This window comes from Labrus bergylta, chromosome 19, assembly GCF_963930695.1.
Source record: "Labrus bergylta chromosome 19, fLabBer1.1, whole genome shotgun sequence".
Lineage (NCBI taxonomy): Eukaryota > Metazoa > Chordata > Actinopteri > Labriformes > Labridae > Labrus > Labrus bergylta.
Window position 1 is genome coordinate 5,720,110 of NC_089213.1, and position 20,696 is coordinate 5,740,805.

General features: G+C 43.1%; 1 protein-coding gene and 1 long non-coding RNA gene across 2 annotated transcripts in view; one reads left to right on the forward strand and one right to left on the reverse strand.

The window, feature by feature from the left end:
* Positions 1–120: 120 nt before the first annotated feature.
* LOC136177069 (uncharacterized) lies at positions 121–5,688 on the forward strand. The gene is made up of 3 exons (XR_010664720.1): positions 121–887; positions 4,784–4,884; positions 5,559–5,688. It is a non-coding gene; the product is annotated as an uncharacterized lncRNA (long non-coding RNA).
* A 5,645-nt stretch (positions 5,689–11,333) lies between these two features.
* erf (Ets2 repressor factor) overlaps positions 11,334–20,696 on the reverse strand; it is a 38,685-nt gene continuing 29,322 nt past the window's right edge. Inside the window, exons 3-5 of the mRNA XM_020647225.3 lie at positions 19,691–19,803; positions 16,236–17,131; positions 11,334–16,106 (exon numbers count right to left, since the gene is read on the reverse strand). Coding sequence (XP_020502881.1) covers positions 15,474–16,106; positions 16,236–17,131; positions 19,691–19,803 — 1,642 coding nt within the window. The 3' untranslated portion in view covers positions 11,334–15,473. The remainder of the gene's footprint in view (positions 16,107–16,235; positions 17,132–19,690; positions 19,804–20,696) is intronic.

Below are 20,696 nucleotides of genomic sequence, written 5' to 3' on the forward strand. Positions count from 1 at the left end.
GGTGGCCAATAGCGGAGCACGAATGCGTACAGTAGCCAATGGGATCCCGCGGAAGAGGATTGGGGGCGGAGCCGCGCGTCAAAGTAAATTTGACGGACGTCGCGCCGCGGCCAATCGCAGTGTGGGAAAACACAGAACAGCTGTTGGGAGAGAGAGGTCGCAGTGGCCAATGAGGCTCCTCTGTGGGCATGTCTGTGTGACTTCTACAAGCACGCAGGACGGGAATGAAATCTTTTTTTTTCTCTCTCTTTTTTCTCCTTTGGATTTATCTCTTTTCTTCATTTGTGCGCAAGCAAAAAAAAAAAAAAAAAAAAAGCAAGCGTAGATTGGTCTGTGTTTGAAACGGGGTTAAGTCCTTGCAGTGCACGGAAAGGGCTTGCATGACATATTCAATTTGATATAGATCAATATGTCACGTCCCATGCTGCCTCATGCTTTTTATAACTTCACCTAACACGCGTAAAAAAACAAAAAAGCTTTAATAAGACTGGTTAACTATCTACCAGATGTTTGTTTTGTATATGTAATCATACATGCAGCCTAGTGTCTTTTATACATGCTCTCTTTGAGCCACAGGTTGAGTGTAGTTTCAAAGGAGTCCCAAAAAACACCATCTCCCAATTTGTCATTCTGCCTCTCCCTCCATCCCTCTCACAGACTCCCCCTCTCCTCCTCCCAGCTAATCAGAGGCGCTCCAAACGGCCCAGCGTCCCTAAGTCCCTCCTCCGCAGCCAATCGGAGCGACCGCTGGAGGCTGTACGTCACCAGAGCTGCGCGTGATTGGCCGAGAGGCACGGGGTCTGCAGGCCAATGACCGAGTGATGTGGTGAGGTCATTATGCTTGTTGCCATCAGCTTGGCCAAACAGGAAGAGTGAAACCCCAGAGAGTAAGTTGGACCAAACGTGGAATTATGGTTCCTGAGAGAGTGACCCATATACACCGTGGGCCTCCCTGCCTGCGCACAAAACACACACACACACACACACACACACACACACACACAGTGACACAAACACACACAAAGCAGACAGGCATGTGAACAAGCAGGTACAGGCTCTAATGCACTGAAGAATACTTGACAACATGCTAACAGGCTGGAAAAAAAAATCACTGTTAAACACGCACGAGTGCACACACACATACACACTTAAACACGGCTGTGTGCGTGTGCAACAAACACCAACGCACACAACGACTCAGTGATGTCCCCCTGCGATTACAAAACAACGCACAAAGTGTGTGTGCATTGCTGTGAAGCAGTGCGACTTGCTGTTTCTATAGCTTACAGGCACAGATGGCGAGTTTGGTCAATGATGATACAGAGCTGGCTGGTTGCGGCATTGCAGTCTGCTTGGCACACGCACACACACACACACACACACACACACACACACACGTATATGCACACAAGCAAGCGGGTACACTTCTCCTTGCTACACACAACTAGGCGCACGCATACAAGCAAGCGCCTACACACACACAGCAGACGCAGTGGAGTTAGAACATGCCTGAGCGTTACATAAGCTGTACGTGTACTGGAGCACACACACACACACACACACACACACACACACACACACTGCGCCTAGCCCTGTGCAAGCAAACACACTCACACACACTATCGGGGATACCGTGTACATTATGGAGCCTCCTGTAGCATGCAAACATATGGACGTGCAATGTTGCATGTACAGAAAAGAAAAGTGCATGTTTGTTATACTTGTTTTTACTTTGCACACACATGCAAAGAGGATTCTTACACACACACACACAAGCTCAGCGTTTATGTGTTTACTGTACACATTTCATGGCTTCTACATGTACAACCTGTGACTCATCAATCCATAAAATATGTCACAAACACACACACATGTAGGTTGCAGAGCGAGCGGGCTCTCCAGACATCTTCCACACCCCTCATATTGAAGCACTGCAGTGTCTGTCTCCCTCTAACTGACTGCTCATTCAGCGTAGACGAGTGTGTATTCAGAAATGTAGGACGAGTACAGCGAGCACGCAACTTTGAGGGGTGGCTGGTTTCGTAAGGCGCCGTCGAGAGACATTAGAGAGAGAGAGAGAGAGGGGAGAGATTTAAAACTCGGGGAACGCTTCAGAAGGAGACTGCGAGGAGTGAAAGTGTGGAGGAGACTTTAGTGGTAAAAGAAAGAAGTGAGACAGACAGTGGAGAGGATTATGAAAGACAGGTTTTTGCTATGCGGAGACGGACATGAATCATGTAAGCGACAGACACAGTGAAGTAGAAGACAGACAGACTGAAAAAAAAAGGATAAAAATGGAGAGGGGAGGTAGACTGAGAGTGACTCTGTGCTGCAGAAGTCAAGCTGTTTGTGAATGAGTGCCACAAATCCGGCTGGTATTAGCACCTGGAGGTACTTTTCTAAGAATGAGGCGGAGAGCTGTGGCTAAGCCCCCCCAATCCCAGTCACTTTACACTAAATGCATTACGGCCACTTAACTGCTAAACAGCTCCAGGGACCTTGCACTGTACCTGACCCAACACTCTGCCGCACTCTAATTCAAGTGAGTGTGTTTAAAAAAGAACAAACGATGGAGAGTGGGCCAGATGAGTCCAACTCCACTCTTCTATCGCCCTGAACAACAGTGTGAGGTTGAGTAGATGTAGAAGAGATTAAACAGCCTGCACCTGCTGTGAGTGAGGAAATCAGACATGAGTGTGCAGTGTGAGTTATAGTGTAAAGATTTGAGATGTTTTTTTGTCTTCGATAGATAGAACACTTCCCATGTATGTTTTTATGCTAATTAAGGAAACAACAAACCAAAAAGGACGTCATGCATCCACTCAGTGTGATAATATTGGCCAGCAGCTCTGACAGTGTAACGTGACTTTTTATTTTAACAACTTCACACGTACAGTTGACATGTTTTTTCCTTGATGAGACATCATGTCGCCAACTGAACTAAATGCTTAACTATTAAAAGAGTTAACCATTTTAAATAGCTTTCTTTTTCTGGAGAAGAAAATCAACTTGAGGTCTTACTGTTGAGAAATAATGAAAGTGCTGGTGGCGCAGTGGTTAGTGTGCGCGCCCAATGCATGGAGGCTGTGGTCCTCTGGGCGGGCGGCCTGGGATCAAGTCCCGCCCCTATCCACTGTCCTATCTCTCCATTAAAGGCACAAAAAGCCTAAAAATAAATCTTAAAGTCCCTCAAACCTGAAGGCAAGACACGACGTAAAAAGAGAGATAACATAGTGGTGCATGAAACTAAAGAGTCCGCTACCCGACGCTATAATAAGAATATTTGTCTTTATATCAATGCTACGTGTTATAGTGACACACTCAATGTCAACAGCAAAGCGGAGAAGAAAATACCTGGCAGGAAAAACAACACAGAAGATTGCAGCAGTTTGCATGCAGACAGTCATGAAACGATCGCAGGTAATAAACGTCACCTCCCACTCCCTCGAGGTGCATTCTCCTGATGCTGCGTTCTCACGTCACTCGGACTTTCTGCAGAAAAAAATACCAGGAAGCTCCAAAGAAAGTTCGGCTGTTTGCGTCCACACATGCACCTCACCCTGAAAAACTTCAGGAGTTTTGTGCATGTGTGAACGCACTTTAACAAGCCGACACTGGCATTTTATATAGCCTGGGCTTTTTGTTGCCCCCTTCTGGCAAAAAGAGTAATTACACAAAAAGTGTAGACATACTTTTGACAGTCAGTCATGAATGATTTTTGGATCTGAAGCGTTCTCTGAGCTCTCAGTGTCTTCAACTATAGTATCAGAAACCTTTGAGAGTAGACATTTCTTTTCTTTTTTCATCAAACGCTCCGATACTCTGAGTGAATGTAGCCGACTCTAGGAAAGCTTTGCTTGTTGATATAAAATGTATTAAATGTCACCACAGTCACAAGATTATAACTCTCATAATAAGTGAAATAAGAGATTCATGAGGTTAAGAGAGCTGTTGTTCATGTTTATCTCAAAGTCAGACACTCAAGCTTTAAAGTCTGAGTTGAGTTTTTTATCTTCCAGTGTGAAGAAACAGAACAACACACACGAGACATTTTTAGATTTATCATAAATATGGTGTTCAGTTATTGTCTGCTTTCCTCTCTTCCACCGTGAACTATTGTTACCTAGAACAAAAACTGATTTGACTTTTCCACTGTCATGTACTTGCAAACCCTGAAACAAAGCAGCCATTGTTTTCCTTTTGTTTGTTTATTTCTTCAGTAAGAACACACATATCTTTTTTTTTATGAAACCTTTGTTTTGCACAGTTCAAGTGTTCTCTTCCCCGACCTGACTTACTAAAAACAAGCGTCTTTGAGCTGCCCTGAAGGATTTGTAAAAACAAATATGTAAATGTTGTATTTGTACTCTGGATGAATGTTGAACACCTGTTGCACATGTTTACTCTCCTGTATTAGAACACACCTCACATGACCTCTGTAGCTTTGCAGGTGTTTAAGGGCAGGTTCTTCTATTTATTTTTGATAGGACAGCTTAAGAGAGAGAGGAAACGTTGGGATGAGAGAGCAGGGGGGGTGACATGCAGCAAAGGGTTAGAGGTGGATTCAAACCCAGGAGCACTGAGACGAGGACTACAGCCTCTGTACACGAGGCCTGTGACATAACCACTAGGCTGCCTGGAACCCCTTAAAAAAAACAGTTATTACAAATATCGTTTATCCTTCAATCAATCAATCTTTCTTTGTATAGCGCCAATTCAAAGATGATATACTTTATTGATCCGAAAGGGGAAACTACATTTTTACACTCTGTTGTATTTCCAGATTTGGTCCCCATCAGGACTTGAACCGCCAACCCAAGTCCTTACAGACTAAGCTACTGCCGCCCTACAACTGTTATCTCAAAGACACTTTACAAAGAGCAGGTAAAAGAGCTTATTCTCTGGTATATCATCTACAAAGACCCGGCGTTAATCCATCATGAGCACTAAGCAACATTCAGAAAACCTTCTGTTTTACGGCCCGTTATGTCACTGAGATCACATATATTTACTGTTTTCATAAGAAATATTTGTAACCTGTATGCATGAAGTTAAAATGAACAATCCTGTTATCCTGAAAAATTAATTTAACCTCAAGTTTAAAATATCAGACAGATGACTCCCTTAAAAAAAGTTAACCAGCAAAGCAAGGCAAAGGGATTCAATAAGCAAACAGTGATTTTTACTGTTCACTGGGGAAAAGTGACACCACTAGTGACATTGTCCTTTTCATTGATTCTGACTTCAGGTTCAGTTTTATCCACTTCTACTAAATGCAGCAGTGGTGTCTATTATTCAGTAGATGGCGCCGTTTCCCCGTGATTGAGATGCACTGACCTGCAAGCATGTGTTCTTCCATGTTCCTCATTTTAGTTAACTGAGAGCAGAAGAACTATTAGTTATTGTTTGAGTCTGAAAAATATTTGAATGCATGCTGCTGATGTAATAATTGCACTGAATAAGTTGGAGGAGGTGTAATGATATGTATGCAGGTACGTAGGATGACAGCGTATTTGAGAGGCATCTGAGCGGACGTTCTCTCCTTGTGCCTCCCACAGATAATGAATCCTTATTACTGAGGAGGCTGCACTGCCGGCTCACTGAACCACGAGGACAATCCGGGGCCAGAAATACACTCACACGCCCGCTGCTGCTGTTGCTGCTGCTGCTGCTGCTGCACAGGTACTCAACTATCAGTATGTAATCCTCCACACACACATTGACTGACTGACTAACAGCACTCAGTCAGCCAGGCGTCACTCAAATGACACATGTAAAAACATTTATTTTACATTCATTTTGGGGCTAAAGATATTTATTGGGCCTTTTTGTGTTTCTGATATGAGAGCAGCAGAGATTCATGAAATGTTGGGAGGAGAGAGAGGGGGAGAGCAGAAAACTATCACCTCCAAACATGGGGCATGTGTCATAACCGCCAGGCTATCACCGATTCTCTTTGGGGCTTTTTATGACTTTTCTTTTCTGAGACAGGACAGTAGATAAGAGTCAGAAACCGGGGAGGGAGAGAGAGAGAGAGGGGGGGGGGGGGGGGGGGGGATGACATGCGGAGAAGGAGCCACAGGTTGGATTCAAACCTGGACTGCCCGCTCTTGAGGACTTAAGCTTCTGTACATGGGGTTTGTTGGCTCTTTGCTAACACTGTACATTTCTCTGTTGTGGGATGAATAATGGTTTATCTGATCTCAGATGCTTACCTGGTATCCTGTGTAACATTTAAGAGTCCTCATTGCAGCCTCCTTGATTTCGTTTTTTTCTTCGAAGGCTCCTTGCGGCTCATCTCTGCTTCTCTCGCCCTCGTCTTCACTGACTTTCTTCAGCTTCACTGAAACATATCGGCAAAAAAAATCAAGCTAGATTGGAAAACTTTCCTCAAAGCTCTGTGCATTAATTTTCATATCCGAACACTTTGATCATTTATTCACACCAAGCTGGATCAAAGTTTATTTGTGGGTTTGTTATCTTTGTTACCTTTATATCAATGCCACTGGATAACGTCTGATTTAAAAAATGTGGCTGGACTTCTGTGTAAGTGTACAAACACTATATTGGACACATTAAATAAGACATTTTCTATTTATCATGAGCCTCACCAGGTTTTAAATGTCGGGGGTCCTGTGCTTTCACTGTGACCTGTTGGTGAAAGTGAAGGCGGAGTCCCAGCAGGAGTCCAGCTACAATGCATGATAATTAGCCTTCTGTTGTGATCTGGTTTCTGTCTCAGGCTCTCTGGACCGTGACCTGTGACCTGGTCCCACAGCCAGACAACAATCCCTCTCCGCTTGAGGCCAAACAGCCCGTCAATCAGCCTCCTTTTTATAACAGCCCGGTTCCCTGTAAAGATCAGCGACCGATGAATGCTTCAAACAGAATGCTGGGGAGCGGAGAGACACAGAGCAATCAACGCTGGATGTTAGGAAACAAGAAATCTTTTACAGGGTTTTTAAAATGAGAAAACAGAGAGGCCGAGTAAATGAGGAAGGCATTAAGAAAATAGGTAAAGAGAGGTGACGTTGTTAGTCATGGGTCAAATGGCTGCTAGAAGCATGTTATTAAGAACAGCGCCACAGAAAAGTGGAGTAAATGTAACCCCCTGAAACTGCTATTGATAAAGTTGCATGGTAAATATATGTATGAAAAAATGATATAACGTCGACTAATATTACGATCCTGTTTGTAAAGTTAAGCTTACCGTATACAGTAGTTCATCTTTTTCTGAAATACAGAGCTTGTCAGTAATTGATACCAGGGTTTTTCAGGAGTTTTCTGCAAGTGTGAAAGCGCTCAGATACTTCTCCCTGGTGTAGGTAAAGGACAGTTAGCTTAGCTGAAATAACATCAAGACTGAAACCAGGAGAAACAGCGAGCCTGGCTCTAAAAACGTTATTACAATCAGCATACAATTTCTTATAATCTTGTTCCTTTAATCGTTAATTTTACATTATTTCTATTCAATAAAGAATTTGTTTGGATAAAATATACCTTTATGGAGGTAAGGGCTGGTATATTGTGCGCTGAAATTAGCTACAAATGTGAGTTTTGTGCAAAGGAAGAAGAAGATAATAGATTTATTTTACGATGCCCAGCTGTCAGGAGAGCTTTGGAAACATCTATTGCAAATCATATGAATTGTACAATTTATTAGATGCTGACACTGTTTTATTGTATGAAAATAACAAAAAGACTTGAAACAGACTATTAACCTCTTCATACAACTTTGTACATTTAATATCCATCATTTAAAATTCATTAAATCTCACCGACGCTTCACTGTATTCATCACCGAGTGTAAACATTTTATTAAGACTTTAACTTGAATTAACAAGAAGAAATCTATAGCCTACATACTGATGACCTGATTCAAGATGTATTTAAAGACAAAGACAATATTTTTATTTGGTTTATTGATGATTTGTAAACAGGTCTTCGTCTGTTTCCTCATCATTTTTATTTTAATGTGATCTATCCTTATTTACAACTAAATGATTTCTCCTGATAGTTATGACTTCTCATGAGAATGTTTTTGTTCATTGTCCTGAGTGATGATTTCAATAAAGTTTATATTAAGGGGGGAAATAAAAGAGCGGTCAATTTCTGGAGGCTCCGCTGGTTGCCTGGCAACCACACAATGGTCGTTTCCACACTTTTGTATTTTGTTTGATTTATTGTGCAACATTAAAAAACATTGATTGGTGAGCTTTAGGCTCTAAAGTCTGCCAGTCCCTCTAAAGGTTTGAGGTCCTGGCAGACTTAAAGATGAGGAGGATAGCTGTTTCTCAATGTTTGATTAATTCATTGAGATAATATATCTATGGAGCAAACACTCACCTGGCTGTAGCAACATGGCTGAAGATATGAGCCACAGGAGGAAAAGAAGAAAAGAAAAGTAGCCTACTTAAACTTCATAATTTTCCATTTAATTACCTCCCACAGTGGACATTTTTTTCTTCAGAACATGTTTCCAGGCGGCCTGACATCCCAGACAAGTTATGAATATGAGTTTTGTTTTTTATGTAAACAATCTGCAGGCCTTAACCAGAGACTGTTAATATCATATTAACCTATGGCCTTAACTCAATTATCAAACCAGCCCACGTCTTTCTCTGACAAATCTCGCGAGTGTTTGTTGAGCCGTGTCCTGAGCTGTAGATGTTCTTCTCAGATCTGACAGCAGATGGAGTCAGAGGTGCAGTGAGAAACTATGGAGTGATCAACTTATTCTTGCAATATTATATATATATATATATTATATATACATAAACAGGAAGTGGAAACTCAGCTCCTCTTTGTATTCGTGTTTTAATTCGTCATTTTTGTTCACTTCACAAGTAAAATGAAGATTTGGGGGAAGAAACTGAAAAGTTAGAAACTCAACATCAGAAATGTGTAGGGCCTATTGTTTTGAATGTGTGAAAACTAAAGTATGTACAGGCTGTTTCAGAGTCAGCAGCTTTTTTCATATTAATAATTCAAGGATTCTCTCTCCCTCTAATATGAAGATCTGAAGGCTTCCCTGCTCAATTATGATTTTTAACAGTTAGTTGGAACAAAAAGCAGCTTTATGAAGCCTTGCATTGATACTAATATGAAGATCTTTTAGTTCTCTGTGTGAGGATTTAACCCGGTGTGGAGCCGCATCACAGCTTCAGACAGGAAGAGACTGAACAAACTGGTGAAAAAGAAGAAGAAGAAGAAGAAGAAGGCCAGCTCGGTTTTGGGCAGCCCTCTCCTCTCGACCCTGTGGAGGTGGTGGGAGACAGGAGGAGGACGGCGAAGCTGTTATCTCTCATGGTCAACATTTCCCACCCCCTTCATGGCACTGGAACAGCACTGGGCAGCTCCGTCAGTGACAGGCTGCTCCATGAAGGAGAGATACCAAAAGTCCTTCCTCCCAGTCAGACATTTTAGTCAAGCTTGCTCCCGGTACAACAGTTAAGAACACTCCTAAATAATTAATCATTTATGTGCAATGATAGCCCCTTATCTGTTTTACAGTGTGTCATTTCTTAAAAGCCGAACCCGGGACAAGGACTGCAAACTAGCCTCGGGACAAGAAGCCCTATATCTATCTGCATGGGTCACACTTTAATTAGACGTTACAGTGCGACAAATAAACTGATACATAAATAATAACATACATAGCTATTCTCGTGTGCACTGTATTTCTCTTTAATGTGCAATACTCATGCATCACCTGCATCTCTTCAACTGAAACTACTTGATTATTTACGCACCGTGTACTTTTTCTTCTCTGTTCATTCTCTGGATGTGTGGAGGGACTTCTCCCTGCTCCCTGGCCTTTACTGACCTCGTCCACATTGCTTAACTGTGCCCAATATTTCTCGAGAACGACAATGATCTTTATTAAAAGCAACATGAGACATTCTAACATACCAGAAAGAATACCAGGAGATGACAGGTACCTCCTGAGAATATTTACAGTAGCAGCAAAAAAAAAAAAGTTGATCGCCCTTAAATGGTTACAGACTTATTCCCCCAAACGTTAGATAAACTGGCTTTAAATCATTCAAGAGATTCACGAGGTGGAAAGACTTTGTTTTTAAGAGTAAAAAAGGACTAACACATTGCGATATGGTCAAAATACAAACAATATTTGACAGAATATAAAAAAGGTGCTGGATGATTTGCCCCACTCATTCTAATAGACAGGACAGAGGACAGAGTCTGGCGCCCCATTGTAATTCAATTAAATGTTGTTTACCTCCCTTTCACTGTTTCTGACTGCCATGTGTATTAACAAATGCTGAGGCGCCGGTAGCCTAGTGCTTAGTGTGCGCACCCCATGTACAGAGGCTGTAGTCCTTAAAAGTGGGCGGCCCAGGTTGAAGTCCGACCTATGGCTCCTGGTTTCTGACTCTATCCACTGCCCTGTCTCTAAAGTAAAGGCATGAAAAGCCCCAAAATATACCATAAAAAAGAAAAGAAAATCTGCATGAAGACCCCCTGGGATTAATGTTGGGTTATGACCTGACAATTGAACATGCCAGTGTTGCTGCTGTTGTTCATTGAAAGAAATTAAAACAACTTTAAGTGTTATAAATATTTGAAGAGAATAGATTGAAATCCTCATAATTTAAGCAGCCTTACCCGCTAAACAAACCGCAGAGCGGAGCCGATTCTGCCCCTCTGATCAAACCCAAACCAGGAGCAGAGAGATCCTGTGAGGGGGCACAAACAGGAGTCTGATTCAAACCATGAGATGAAGCAGAAGATAAACTCACGTCCTGTATGGAAGAGATTTGCCAGTCTGGTGAGTAATCAAAACTCTCATGTCGGCCCAAGTGAAAACATGAGGTGGGTGTATCTCTGAGGTTTCATGTTGGAGACAATTAGTATCACAATTAGTCAGGTTCACAGGGTAATACTGAGTAATCATAGTAAAGAGTTGAAGCCAATGAGATCCACTGCTGTACTCAGGGACACCGATGAAGTGCTGAATGTAAGAATAACTACTCTAAAACGAACGCTAGGATGAGGATATTTGTCTACAGCTGAAAAACAAAGTGACAAGGTTGTCCTCGCACAGAAAGTCGACACAAACGCCTCCTGAATTTTTCTCTTTGTCACAACCAGATCTGATCCATCAAGGTCTTTTTCTCGCAGACGGGGACTATTAAATCCATCACGGGCACACTGTGAGCCAAAGTGAAAACGCTTGTCCCCACACACAAAGCTTTTCTTTCATGAGGCTCAATGTAGCAGAGACAATCACTCCCATGATTCCTCAGTGAAATTGCCTATTCATATCAAAAGTGAATTAAATGAAAGAATGAAAGAATGACAGAAACACAGACTTCCATTTTGACCTTTTTTTAATGAACCCTGATTATTGTTTAATTACAAATGAAGATGAACAGATAGAAGAGAAACAGAAGTACAGGCGGTTCCTCCATGATAAAAACAAAAAGTCTCCGCCCCTCCTCTGGAGTGACAGCTCACCGTCGAGGCGGACGAGAGAGGAGAGACAGAGAGAGAACATTACAAATAATACATGGTTAAACAGTACAAAGCTCTTTTTTCTTACACAATCCTCCAAAAATTGAAAAAAATAAAATATATACACAACATCAAAAAATGAAAACAAATGTTTCTTCCCCTGCTGTATATCATGCGGGGATTACGTGACCCTCCTCTTTAACACGGTTATAAAATCAGCGTGAGTACAAAAGAAAAAGAAAAGACTGCACTGGAGCCAACTGGTTGAAGTTCATGGGAAAGAGTGCAAAGTGGAACAAAAAACTCACAGAAAAACCAGTCGTTCATGAAGAAGAGAGCGGGCCGCAGCGAGAGGGTACAAAAGAATCAAAAAGTTAATAATATAATAATTACAAGAGTAACAGTAATATGTCTGAAAAGTAGAGGAGAAAAGGATCAGAACTAAGTCAAAGGCTGAGATGTCAACCCAACGGGGAAACAGTTATTCTCTTGTTATAGTAACACCACAGGTAAGGCAGCGCAGTGTAACGTTCAGGTACACGTGGTGGATGTTTTCCTCTCTATGATTTGTGTCCTTTAAGTTTCCTCGAGTGTTTTTCACCAGGCTCTGTATGCAACCTCCGCTGACGCTGGATGACTGATATAAGAAGCGGAAGGAAGAAGCCAATCACAAGAACAGATTTTAGAAAGTTGGTTTAAAAAAAAAAAAAGAACCTTTTCAAAACGACTGTGTGTGTTTAATCCACACACAAGACTGGAGCTGGTCTGACGACTAATTTGGGACTTTGCAACCGAGGCAGGGACTTTAGACTATCTGGCACAAAGTGTATTCAATAATTGTGTATGTGTCGAAGGCTGTAACCATAGAAACCACACACTCGCGCACACACACGCAGCTCAAAATGATCGAGTCAGATTATGGGAAGTCCCTCTTTCTCCACAGAGGTTTGTGATGTCATTTCCTCTGTGTGTGAGAGTATGTGTTCTGTGTAATTGTGTGTTTAATAGTGTGTGTATGTGTGTGGAAATGTGTTTCTAATAGTGTATGTGCGTAGTCTCTATGGTTTGCCGTCTACTCCGGAGAGACTGTGGGGGCGTGTGATGTCATGTTTCCCTTTATTCTAGCCACAGTAAAGCCTCACTCTAACCAGGATGGTGGGTGTGTGTGTGTGTGTGTGTGTGTGTGTGTGTGTGTAGGGTTAAGGCAAGCCCATATGCACTCTGATCACACAGAGTTGGAGCTGAGTGCAGAGTCCACTCTCAATCTAAAGTCCAGTCATATCAGGAGAATCTGAGTCGTCCAATCAGAATCAGTCTGCTCTGAACACACACGAGACCGGTCCCGTTACATCCTGCGCCTCCACCGGTTTTTTTTAAGCACGTGTGGGTGAAACTGTTGCAGACGGGTGGGGTTATTTCACTGACAAAAAGTGTAATTCACCTGTGACTGTGTAAACCCCGCCCAGCTGTGACTCTAGGTACGCTTAGACAAACACACCTACTGACAAAGTTAGGATGACTTGACCCGGGTCTGTTGTTGGTGGTTTTTTTTTTAAATCCCCTGAATGCACAATAACTGTTGTTTTATCTTAACAATATAAATATAAAACTCTGACACTGGTGGGCTTTTGTGGCTGCAGCTCAACGGTCGAGAGAAGGCAAGGGTGAGAAGGCAAAGGCTGAATTATACTGGTATTAATAATAATATGCCCGTTAGAATATATACACATCTTTACCGTTAAAAATAGCAGGAGTCTCCTCGGATTTGTATCAAATGACCATATTGAAATATAATATTTGAATTCAATATATATTTGAATAAAATATATATGTGTAGATTTACTTTTTTTCTCTCTCTCTCTTTTACAAAAAGACGAAGGCATGTCGGTTGTGTGTTGGTGTCAAACATTTTGCTGGGGCTGTTTCATAAAACTCAGGTTGGCTTAGAAAAAGGCACAATTTTATATTTTCTTTGTTCGTTAAAATGGGCTTTTTTCCTCTCTAGTTGAACAGATTTAATAAAACATTGTAGTAAAAATAAGTCGTTTATCGATATCTCAGTGACGGCTTGCCTGAGTTAACCTTGATGCTCGACATTCGTTACACGCTCCCCTAAACAGTCAACCACTCGTTTCTTCCTTGAAACATCACATGGACAGATTATAAGTCCTCAGATCACTGCAAATGCCCCCAAAAAAAGAAAATACTGTCCGAGTCTGTACGAGGCACGAGCATCAAAAAGAACAAGATGAAATAAACAGGGGGAATGAAGAGAGCGGTTGATCTGTTTGTTCGAGGGAGAAAAAACACAACGGTTACCGGTACCCCTCCAAAGATTGTGCGAAGTCGAGCAGGGACACTCTCTGCATCCTCGAGGCTTTGGGTCCCCACACACACACGCGCGCACACACACACGCGCACACACACACACACACACACATCCAGAGACAAGTGTGTGTAATTACAGCCTTACGAGAAGCTGCTTCCTCACTTCCTCTGCAAGTGATGAGAAAAGGAGCAAAATAATCCGGCACTTTCCTCGGAGGGCCAGCTGTTTGTTTTTCTTTTTCCTCTTCTGTACATTTAAAACCAAGTGACATTCTCCGGCTATCAAACGTCTCTGAATGCCGCGTGAGAGGTCAGAGTTCATCTTGATGACTTGGTTGGACTGTTCTCAGGATCCCACCCTCGTTCAAAGTCTTTTTTACACTGTAGTGATGAGCTGAGGATGAAGCCGTCTCGTGGTGTCCGAGCTGCTTCCGGGAGAAAAGACTGATTGGAGGGTTCTTTCTAATCACCTCTTGAAAGGGAAAAAGATTATTCCTCTTCATCTCTTTAAGATCCATCGGAGCATTTCATTCCCTCTCACTGCCCTCCATCTTTTAAGTGACTGCATGCTGATGGGTGCAGACAGAGAGGCACTTCTGTAATCTCTATCAGGGCTGGTAAAAGTGTTTCTTAGTAACGTTAAGATCTGTCTGTTAAGTGTGAGTACAGATGAGGAAAATAATGGAGGGGGGGGAAGAGGAGGAGGACGGCTCACTAACTTCAAGTGGGCCAGATGTGGGGGTGGAAATTAATCAAATCCACCGCTGTACAAGTGAGACCGAGTTTTTACTCTTAAGGGGATTTGTTTAACTGCGTCAGATGAACAAATAGAACCTCTAAAGATGCAAGCGGAGACACAGGTGTGAGTTTTATGGCCTAACTGGAACGATGAGAGCGAGGAGGCGTTCAGAAGGCCCTTCCTAAAAGATTTGAAGAACTCATTCCTTTAGTTTGAGTCTAATGTAAATACACAGGTTCTCTGCTGCAGCTTTTGGTATCTTTTGTTGCAGTGGGACAGAGGCTACATAAGTACACATGTTTTTATAGTTTTATATTGACCATCATGTCCAGTGACTTCTTGAAGACCACCAGAAAAAGGAGTTCAGGCTGTGAAAACACCTTCATATTGTTCATTACTGTCTCTTGAATATGTAGATGTATGTTGGGAACAGATTGAGATTTCTGTTATTTAAGAAGTTCACAGTTTCCACCTCGAAAGTTTACCCCACCAGGCCTAAGCTCCTGGTATTTTTGTTTGTTTGTATTAAAATGTTTGAAAACTACAGTTACTAAGTAAGAAACGTATGTTTAATGGTAACAGAGACTGCTGGTTAAAAGCTGAATGAGCTTAAGGAAACCTTAAAGTCTGATCACTGATCTTTACTCTTATTATAACCTGTGAAACTGCTGGGGCTGGAAGATCAGTAAAAAGTGCCCAAAACCTTCCAACGATACATCATCATGTTCAGATAAACACTAAAGAACAATGAATTATATTTTCATTATCACTCAATGTCGCTTTTTCAGACGAGAACATGTTCTGTTTACGTTTGCTGGACTAGGAGCCACAAGGCATTATGGTCTATGTAAATCTATGAAGTGTTTGTGTAAGATTCAGAGAGCTGTGTTTGTGTCTCGGTTTCATCCTCCCCTGTATGTGCGCGTGAAGCTCAGCAGCCCGTGTTTTCCAGAGACAGCTGCGCCGTAGCTCTCTGCAGCTCTGAGCTCGCTCTGCGCTGGGTGGGAGGGGGCGGTAGCATCAACCCCAAAATAACACCTCCTCCTCGTCCTCCCCCGTTCTCCATCTCCCCCCCTCTCCTGCCTACCTCCTCTCTCTTCCCCTCCACCACCTCCTCTCCGTCAGCCCTCACTTTCTTGTCCTCCGCCTCGTCCCTCTCTCCGTCAGCCTCCATCTTCTGGTCCTCGCTCCAGCGGCGTTTGAAGCGAAGTTTGAGCGGGATGCAACGCGTGCCTCCGGGGCTGATGGGAGATGCCTGGCCCGGCTCGCTCTTCAGGGCGAGCAGAGGGAAGGCTAGGCCGCTGCTGCCGATAGGAGTTGCGGGAGTCTTGAAGACCTCCTCGTCATCGTCAGGGTCTTCCTCAGGGCTGGTTTGTGGAGGGGCAGAGAGCCTGATCCTGTTTCCGTGAGCTCGGTGATGGTTGTTGAGCTGATGATGATTGTGACGAGCTGTCCGGGTGAAGATGTCCCCTTCATCATCATCAATGTGATTGAGCTCCTCCTCCTCGCTGATGTCGGTCACCTCCACCTCTTCTTCTGACTCAATATCTGATATGGGCTCCACCTGGAGAGAAGGAACATTTTACAACATGAATATTTATACAACTCTCTGACTGGATGTTCTTTAATGTTTGAGGGTCAATTATGATACAAAACAAATTCTACATTTTCCAGTTTGAGTCTGCAGTCTCACCTTAATCTTTGGAGGCCCTGCGTTGTTTAAATGAGCAGACCCTATGAACGGGGATGACTGGCTGGAGGAGGAGGATGAAGAAGCAGCCAATGAGCTCCCTGAATCTCTCTGTTTGCGCCCCAATGGAGGCGGCTGCAGCTTGAACTTGAATGGTGACGGGTGCTGCTGCTGCCCCTCCTCTCCGCCTCCTTGCTGCTGACTCAGCGGATGTAAGAGCGGCAGGGGTGGGCCGTGGAGGTGATGGGCCGCCGACTTTTCCAGGGACGGGCGGTGGGGCTGAGGGATGACGATGTTGGGGTAGTGGAGGAAGGCTCGGGGGCTGAGGTGGTAGTTGTAGACGGACTGGGTGTGAGCCTGCAGGTAGTGCTTCATGTCCTCCGGGTTGAAGGAGAAATGGGAGCCCAACATAGGGGAGGACATGGAGGGGGATGGGGTGTAGGCAAGGTGGGGGGTGGGGGTCATGGATAGGGCTGGGGAAAGAGTTGGGGCCAGGAGACCTCCAGGGCCAGGCAGGGGGGACACAGGGAATGGAGACATAGGATCTTGGTGGACTCTGTGGGAAGGTCTGGCGAGCCCAGCAGGATTGTGGGCCCCGCCGTAGACCCTGAAGAGAGAATCATGAGGCAGACGGGGAGGCAGAAGGCCCCTGAAGCCCCTATCTGGCCCCACGCCTCGCTCTTCAGCTCCCACAGCCTCCTCCAGCTCAGAGTTGGTGGAGGTGCCGTCGCTGCAGTCGCTCACAGAGCCGCGGGCCATACGGCGAGCCACGCTGCTGAACATGCCGGGGCTGCGCAGCTCCTCGCTGGAGGAGAGGATGTCAGAGGGCGTGGAGGGGGGGAAACGGAAGTGAGAGCCTCCTGTTGGTACCGGAGGGGCACTCTGAGGGACTCCTCGACCTGTGAGACACAAGGAGGTGAGAAGTTTTAAAAACTAACAGACGAATGAGAACAAGAATCAAACTAGTACAAGGTCTAAAAACCTATCTCCTAAAAAAATATATTTAAAGGTATATCATGAAATTCTGTTATTGTTTTGACTCAGTCAACATTCATTTTTATTAAAACTGTTTCTGTTGTGTTCTTTTTTCCCTTCACATACAACGCCACTGAATCGCTCCGCCTCACAGGAGGAGGTTCGTCAATAGGCGTGGAGGTGTTTCTCTGCAGTGGAAATTACAGCACAGTTCGGAAAAATTTACTTTGAAGAGGATGTTTGGAAAATGATGCCAGAAGGCTAGATAGAGCTCAGAAGTATGCATGCTACATCTAAATATTAGATAACTTGTTTATTAAGTTGTTTAACTTGGACAAAAACTGCCAAATTGAACAGAAAATGGATTCGCTTTGAATAGATGCTCATTTATCTTTACAGACGCTAAGTAGAAACCCCTCCAGACTGAGACTTTGTATTAATCCACATGAAGCTACAAGCTTTGAGGTGATGTTATGACTCCGGCTCTCTGTGAACTCAAACAAACAGATTAGAGATTCCTCTATATCTCTCATTGTGTCTATATACAAGGTTTGTTTTGGTTGGTTAAATATCAGTTTCTGAGATATACAAGTTTTTATTTTGTATCGAGCCAGTTCTTTAAAAAAACAAACAAACATCAACAGTGTGTTCAGGGGATGATTGAAATCTGTGTTTTTAGAAAGAGGTGCTACTGTTTAGAGCTGTGGATCAGTGGAAGGTCGGGGGTTCGATACCCAGCTTCTGCAGCCACAAGTCTGATGTGTCCTTGGGCAAGACATTTAAGTAACTCCTGCTGCTACGTCGGCAGCATATATGGATTAGTTTCTTCTGATGGACTCTTTACACAGCAGCCTCTACCATCAGTGTGTGAATGTGTAGGTGTGACCTGCTGTGTAAAAGTGCTTTGAGTAGTCAGAAGACTAGAACATTTCTTTTAAAGCTTAGTTCTTCAGAGAAGAAACTCTGATAACTAACTGAGAACCAACTATGTGCTGGCATAAAAAACTCAAGTGCCAAGTAAGAAATGTGTTTTTGTATTTTTGCACAGACAAGCGTTTTAAACTGGAGAGAAAGGGGAAAAGTAACTAAAGAGGGTCGGTCACATGTCTCTCATAACTCCAACTATTTTACCCAGAGGGTCACAGGCCCTCAGAAAGAAAACACTCGGTTACACAAAGCCACAAATTCCCCCTCGTTCAGCCCCTCCTCTCCCTCGCTCTCCTGCCAGGGAGACTGTGGCACTGCAATAAATTCTTGGCATCCACGCACGTGCCAGAATTAAATATTGGAAAAGTCGCTCTTACTGCCATCACAAACATGGGTTGGGTTCCTCTGTTTTTTTCCAGTGTGTCTTTGTGTGTGTGTGTGTGTGTGTGTGGGTCTCTCTGTTAAAAAAAAAAAAAAAAAGCACACATCTAACGGCCATGTGTGTCGGAGAGGATGAGGGGAAAGTGTGTGTTTGTGAGGGTTTCGGCTTGTGCATCAATCCAGATTGACTTAAGTTTGTCTGTGTGTTAATGTGTATGTGTGTGTGTGTGTGTGTGTGTGTGTGTAACCATCGTATCACAACATGTGTGGGCCACATCACACGCAGGCTATAATTAAAGTTTTGTGCTGCACTTCTGTCACCCAGTACCCGACACTCCATATGGGCTGTGTTTGCACTGGGTGGCCGGGACCAGAACCAGAGACGACTTGAGGGATGGGAGGAGAGGGATAATCGGGGACGTGGAACAATAACGTCTTAAAAAACACACAAAAGCACAAAGCGCTATACCCAGGAACATAATGCGCACACACTACACCCAAGATTCTGTCTACTACGACTACGATGGCTTCTTATTGAGGTTGGTTGACTAAATTTGGCCTGAAATCCAGGACATGAACGTGATTGAGTTATACTGAAGTCAGTTCTTAGATTATGACCAGGGCTGGGACACAAAACTGACCCGAGACTTCACCCTTAAAGATTATCCTGAAAGGTCAGACACATGAAATCTTAGGATCTGTCCTTAAAAGCTTCTCAGACGACTGGAGTAAAATATCAGCTCATGATTGGCTCCCTTAGCGTTCAGTGTATTATGATGATACTTTTCAATGTGTTTTAAAATAATATAATCTCTGTTTTTAAAATGTCTGAAAGTACCAAAAGAGCTCGCAAAACTGAAGATGTAACTTAGCTCAGCCGTCATCACGTCTTTGGGGAAGATATTGCGGCTTGAAATGACAGCCTAAACAGGGCTTTTCTCTGTCTCAAATCTTACAGCCCATGAAAGAGTTCTTGCTACATATCCCTGTATTCGCTTCGTTAACAATCATCTTCAGGCACCAAAGAAATGAGCACTGAAAATGTCCTACTTTCAAAAATCCGATGAGACCTGAGAAAGTGCTGCTCTGAAACATCGAAACAACTCGTATAAACAGATACATCACAGGACACTTGAGGTTTATGACTTATAACATCAGTGTGAACGTGTGCGTACCGGTGCCCATGTCGATGAAGGGGTAGTTAACCAGCACGAGTTTGTTGAAGTTGAACTTGTAGGTGAATCTCTTCCCTTTGGTCTTGTGCAGGATCCTCTTGTTGTAGTAGTATCTGAAACGAGAAAGACAGACACAGTGTTATCTACCAGTGAGTAAAACACATCATCGACAACATGTGGTAAATCTCAGATTATGACCACAGCTTGATTTCGCCAAATGTAAAAAAACAAACAAACTGTGAAATCATGATTAACCACCGTTTCTAGTATTAAGCACATTTTTCCAGCTGACTCACAGCTTTGAAGCGGCGCTGTAATAATTCAAACTGCTACCAAAATTATCAACAAATCACTGCAGTCATTATTCTCTCATAGACCTGTTTGATCCCCGCAAGCGGACAATTAATAAAACTCAGTGGCTCGATTGGTAACAGAGTTTAGGGTTACACATAAGCCGGCCATAAGTGGCCGAAAATTCTGATACTTTGATTCTTTTTGGTACTACTTCACGTCAAAACGATTCAATCTACCGGTACATTATTTTAATATTCAAAAGTATAAAATTATTTTTAAAAACCTACAGACCTTCAGTTATATTTTGAACTAAAAGCTGCTGTGAGAAAAAGAGAGAGAGAGCACTGTCTGTGTTCAAATAACTGCAATTTAAACAGAGTGCAGGAACCGGCCTGCTTTTTAGGTACTAAAAAACAAGAAAAAAAAAAACAAATATTGGGAGCCTAGGACTTGTCTGCTAGTGGCACACCTTTGTTGGTGGGTGTATTATTTAATTAATCTTCCATTTCATTGTTTCCATTCAGAGAAAAGAAGAGTGTAAGATGCCTCAAATTAAGATAACATTGAAAGCAAAAGACAATCCAGATCTAGGACACACCTGTTGCTGCTTTGTTCTTTTAGTCAGACCATTAGTCATGACCCTGATCAACCTGTTGGCTTAAGTGTTGATTAGTTTTCATTTGCAGCTCAGTGGGTTTGTCTCTCTGGAGTA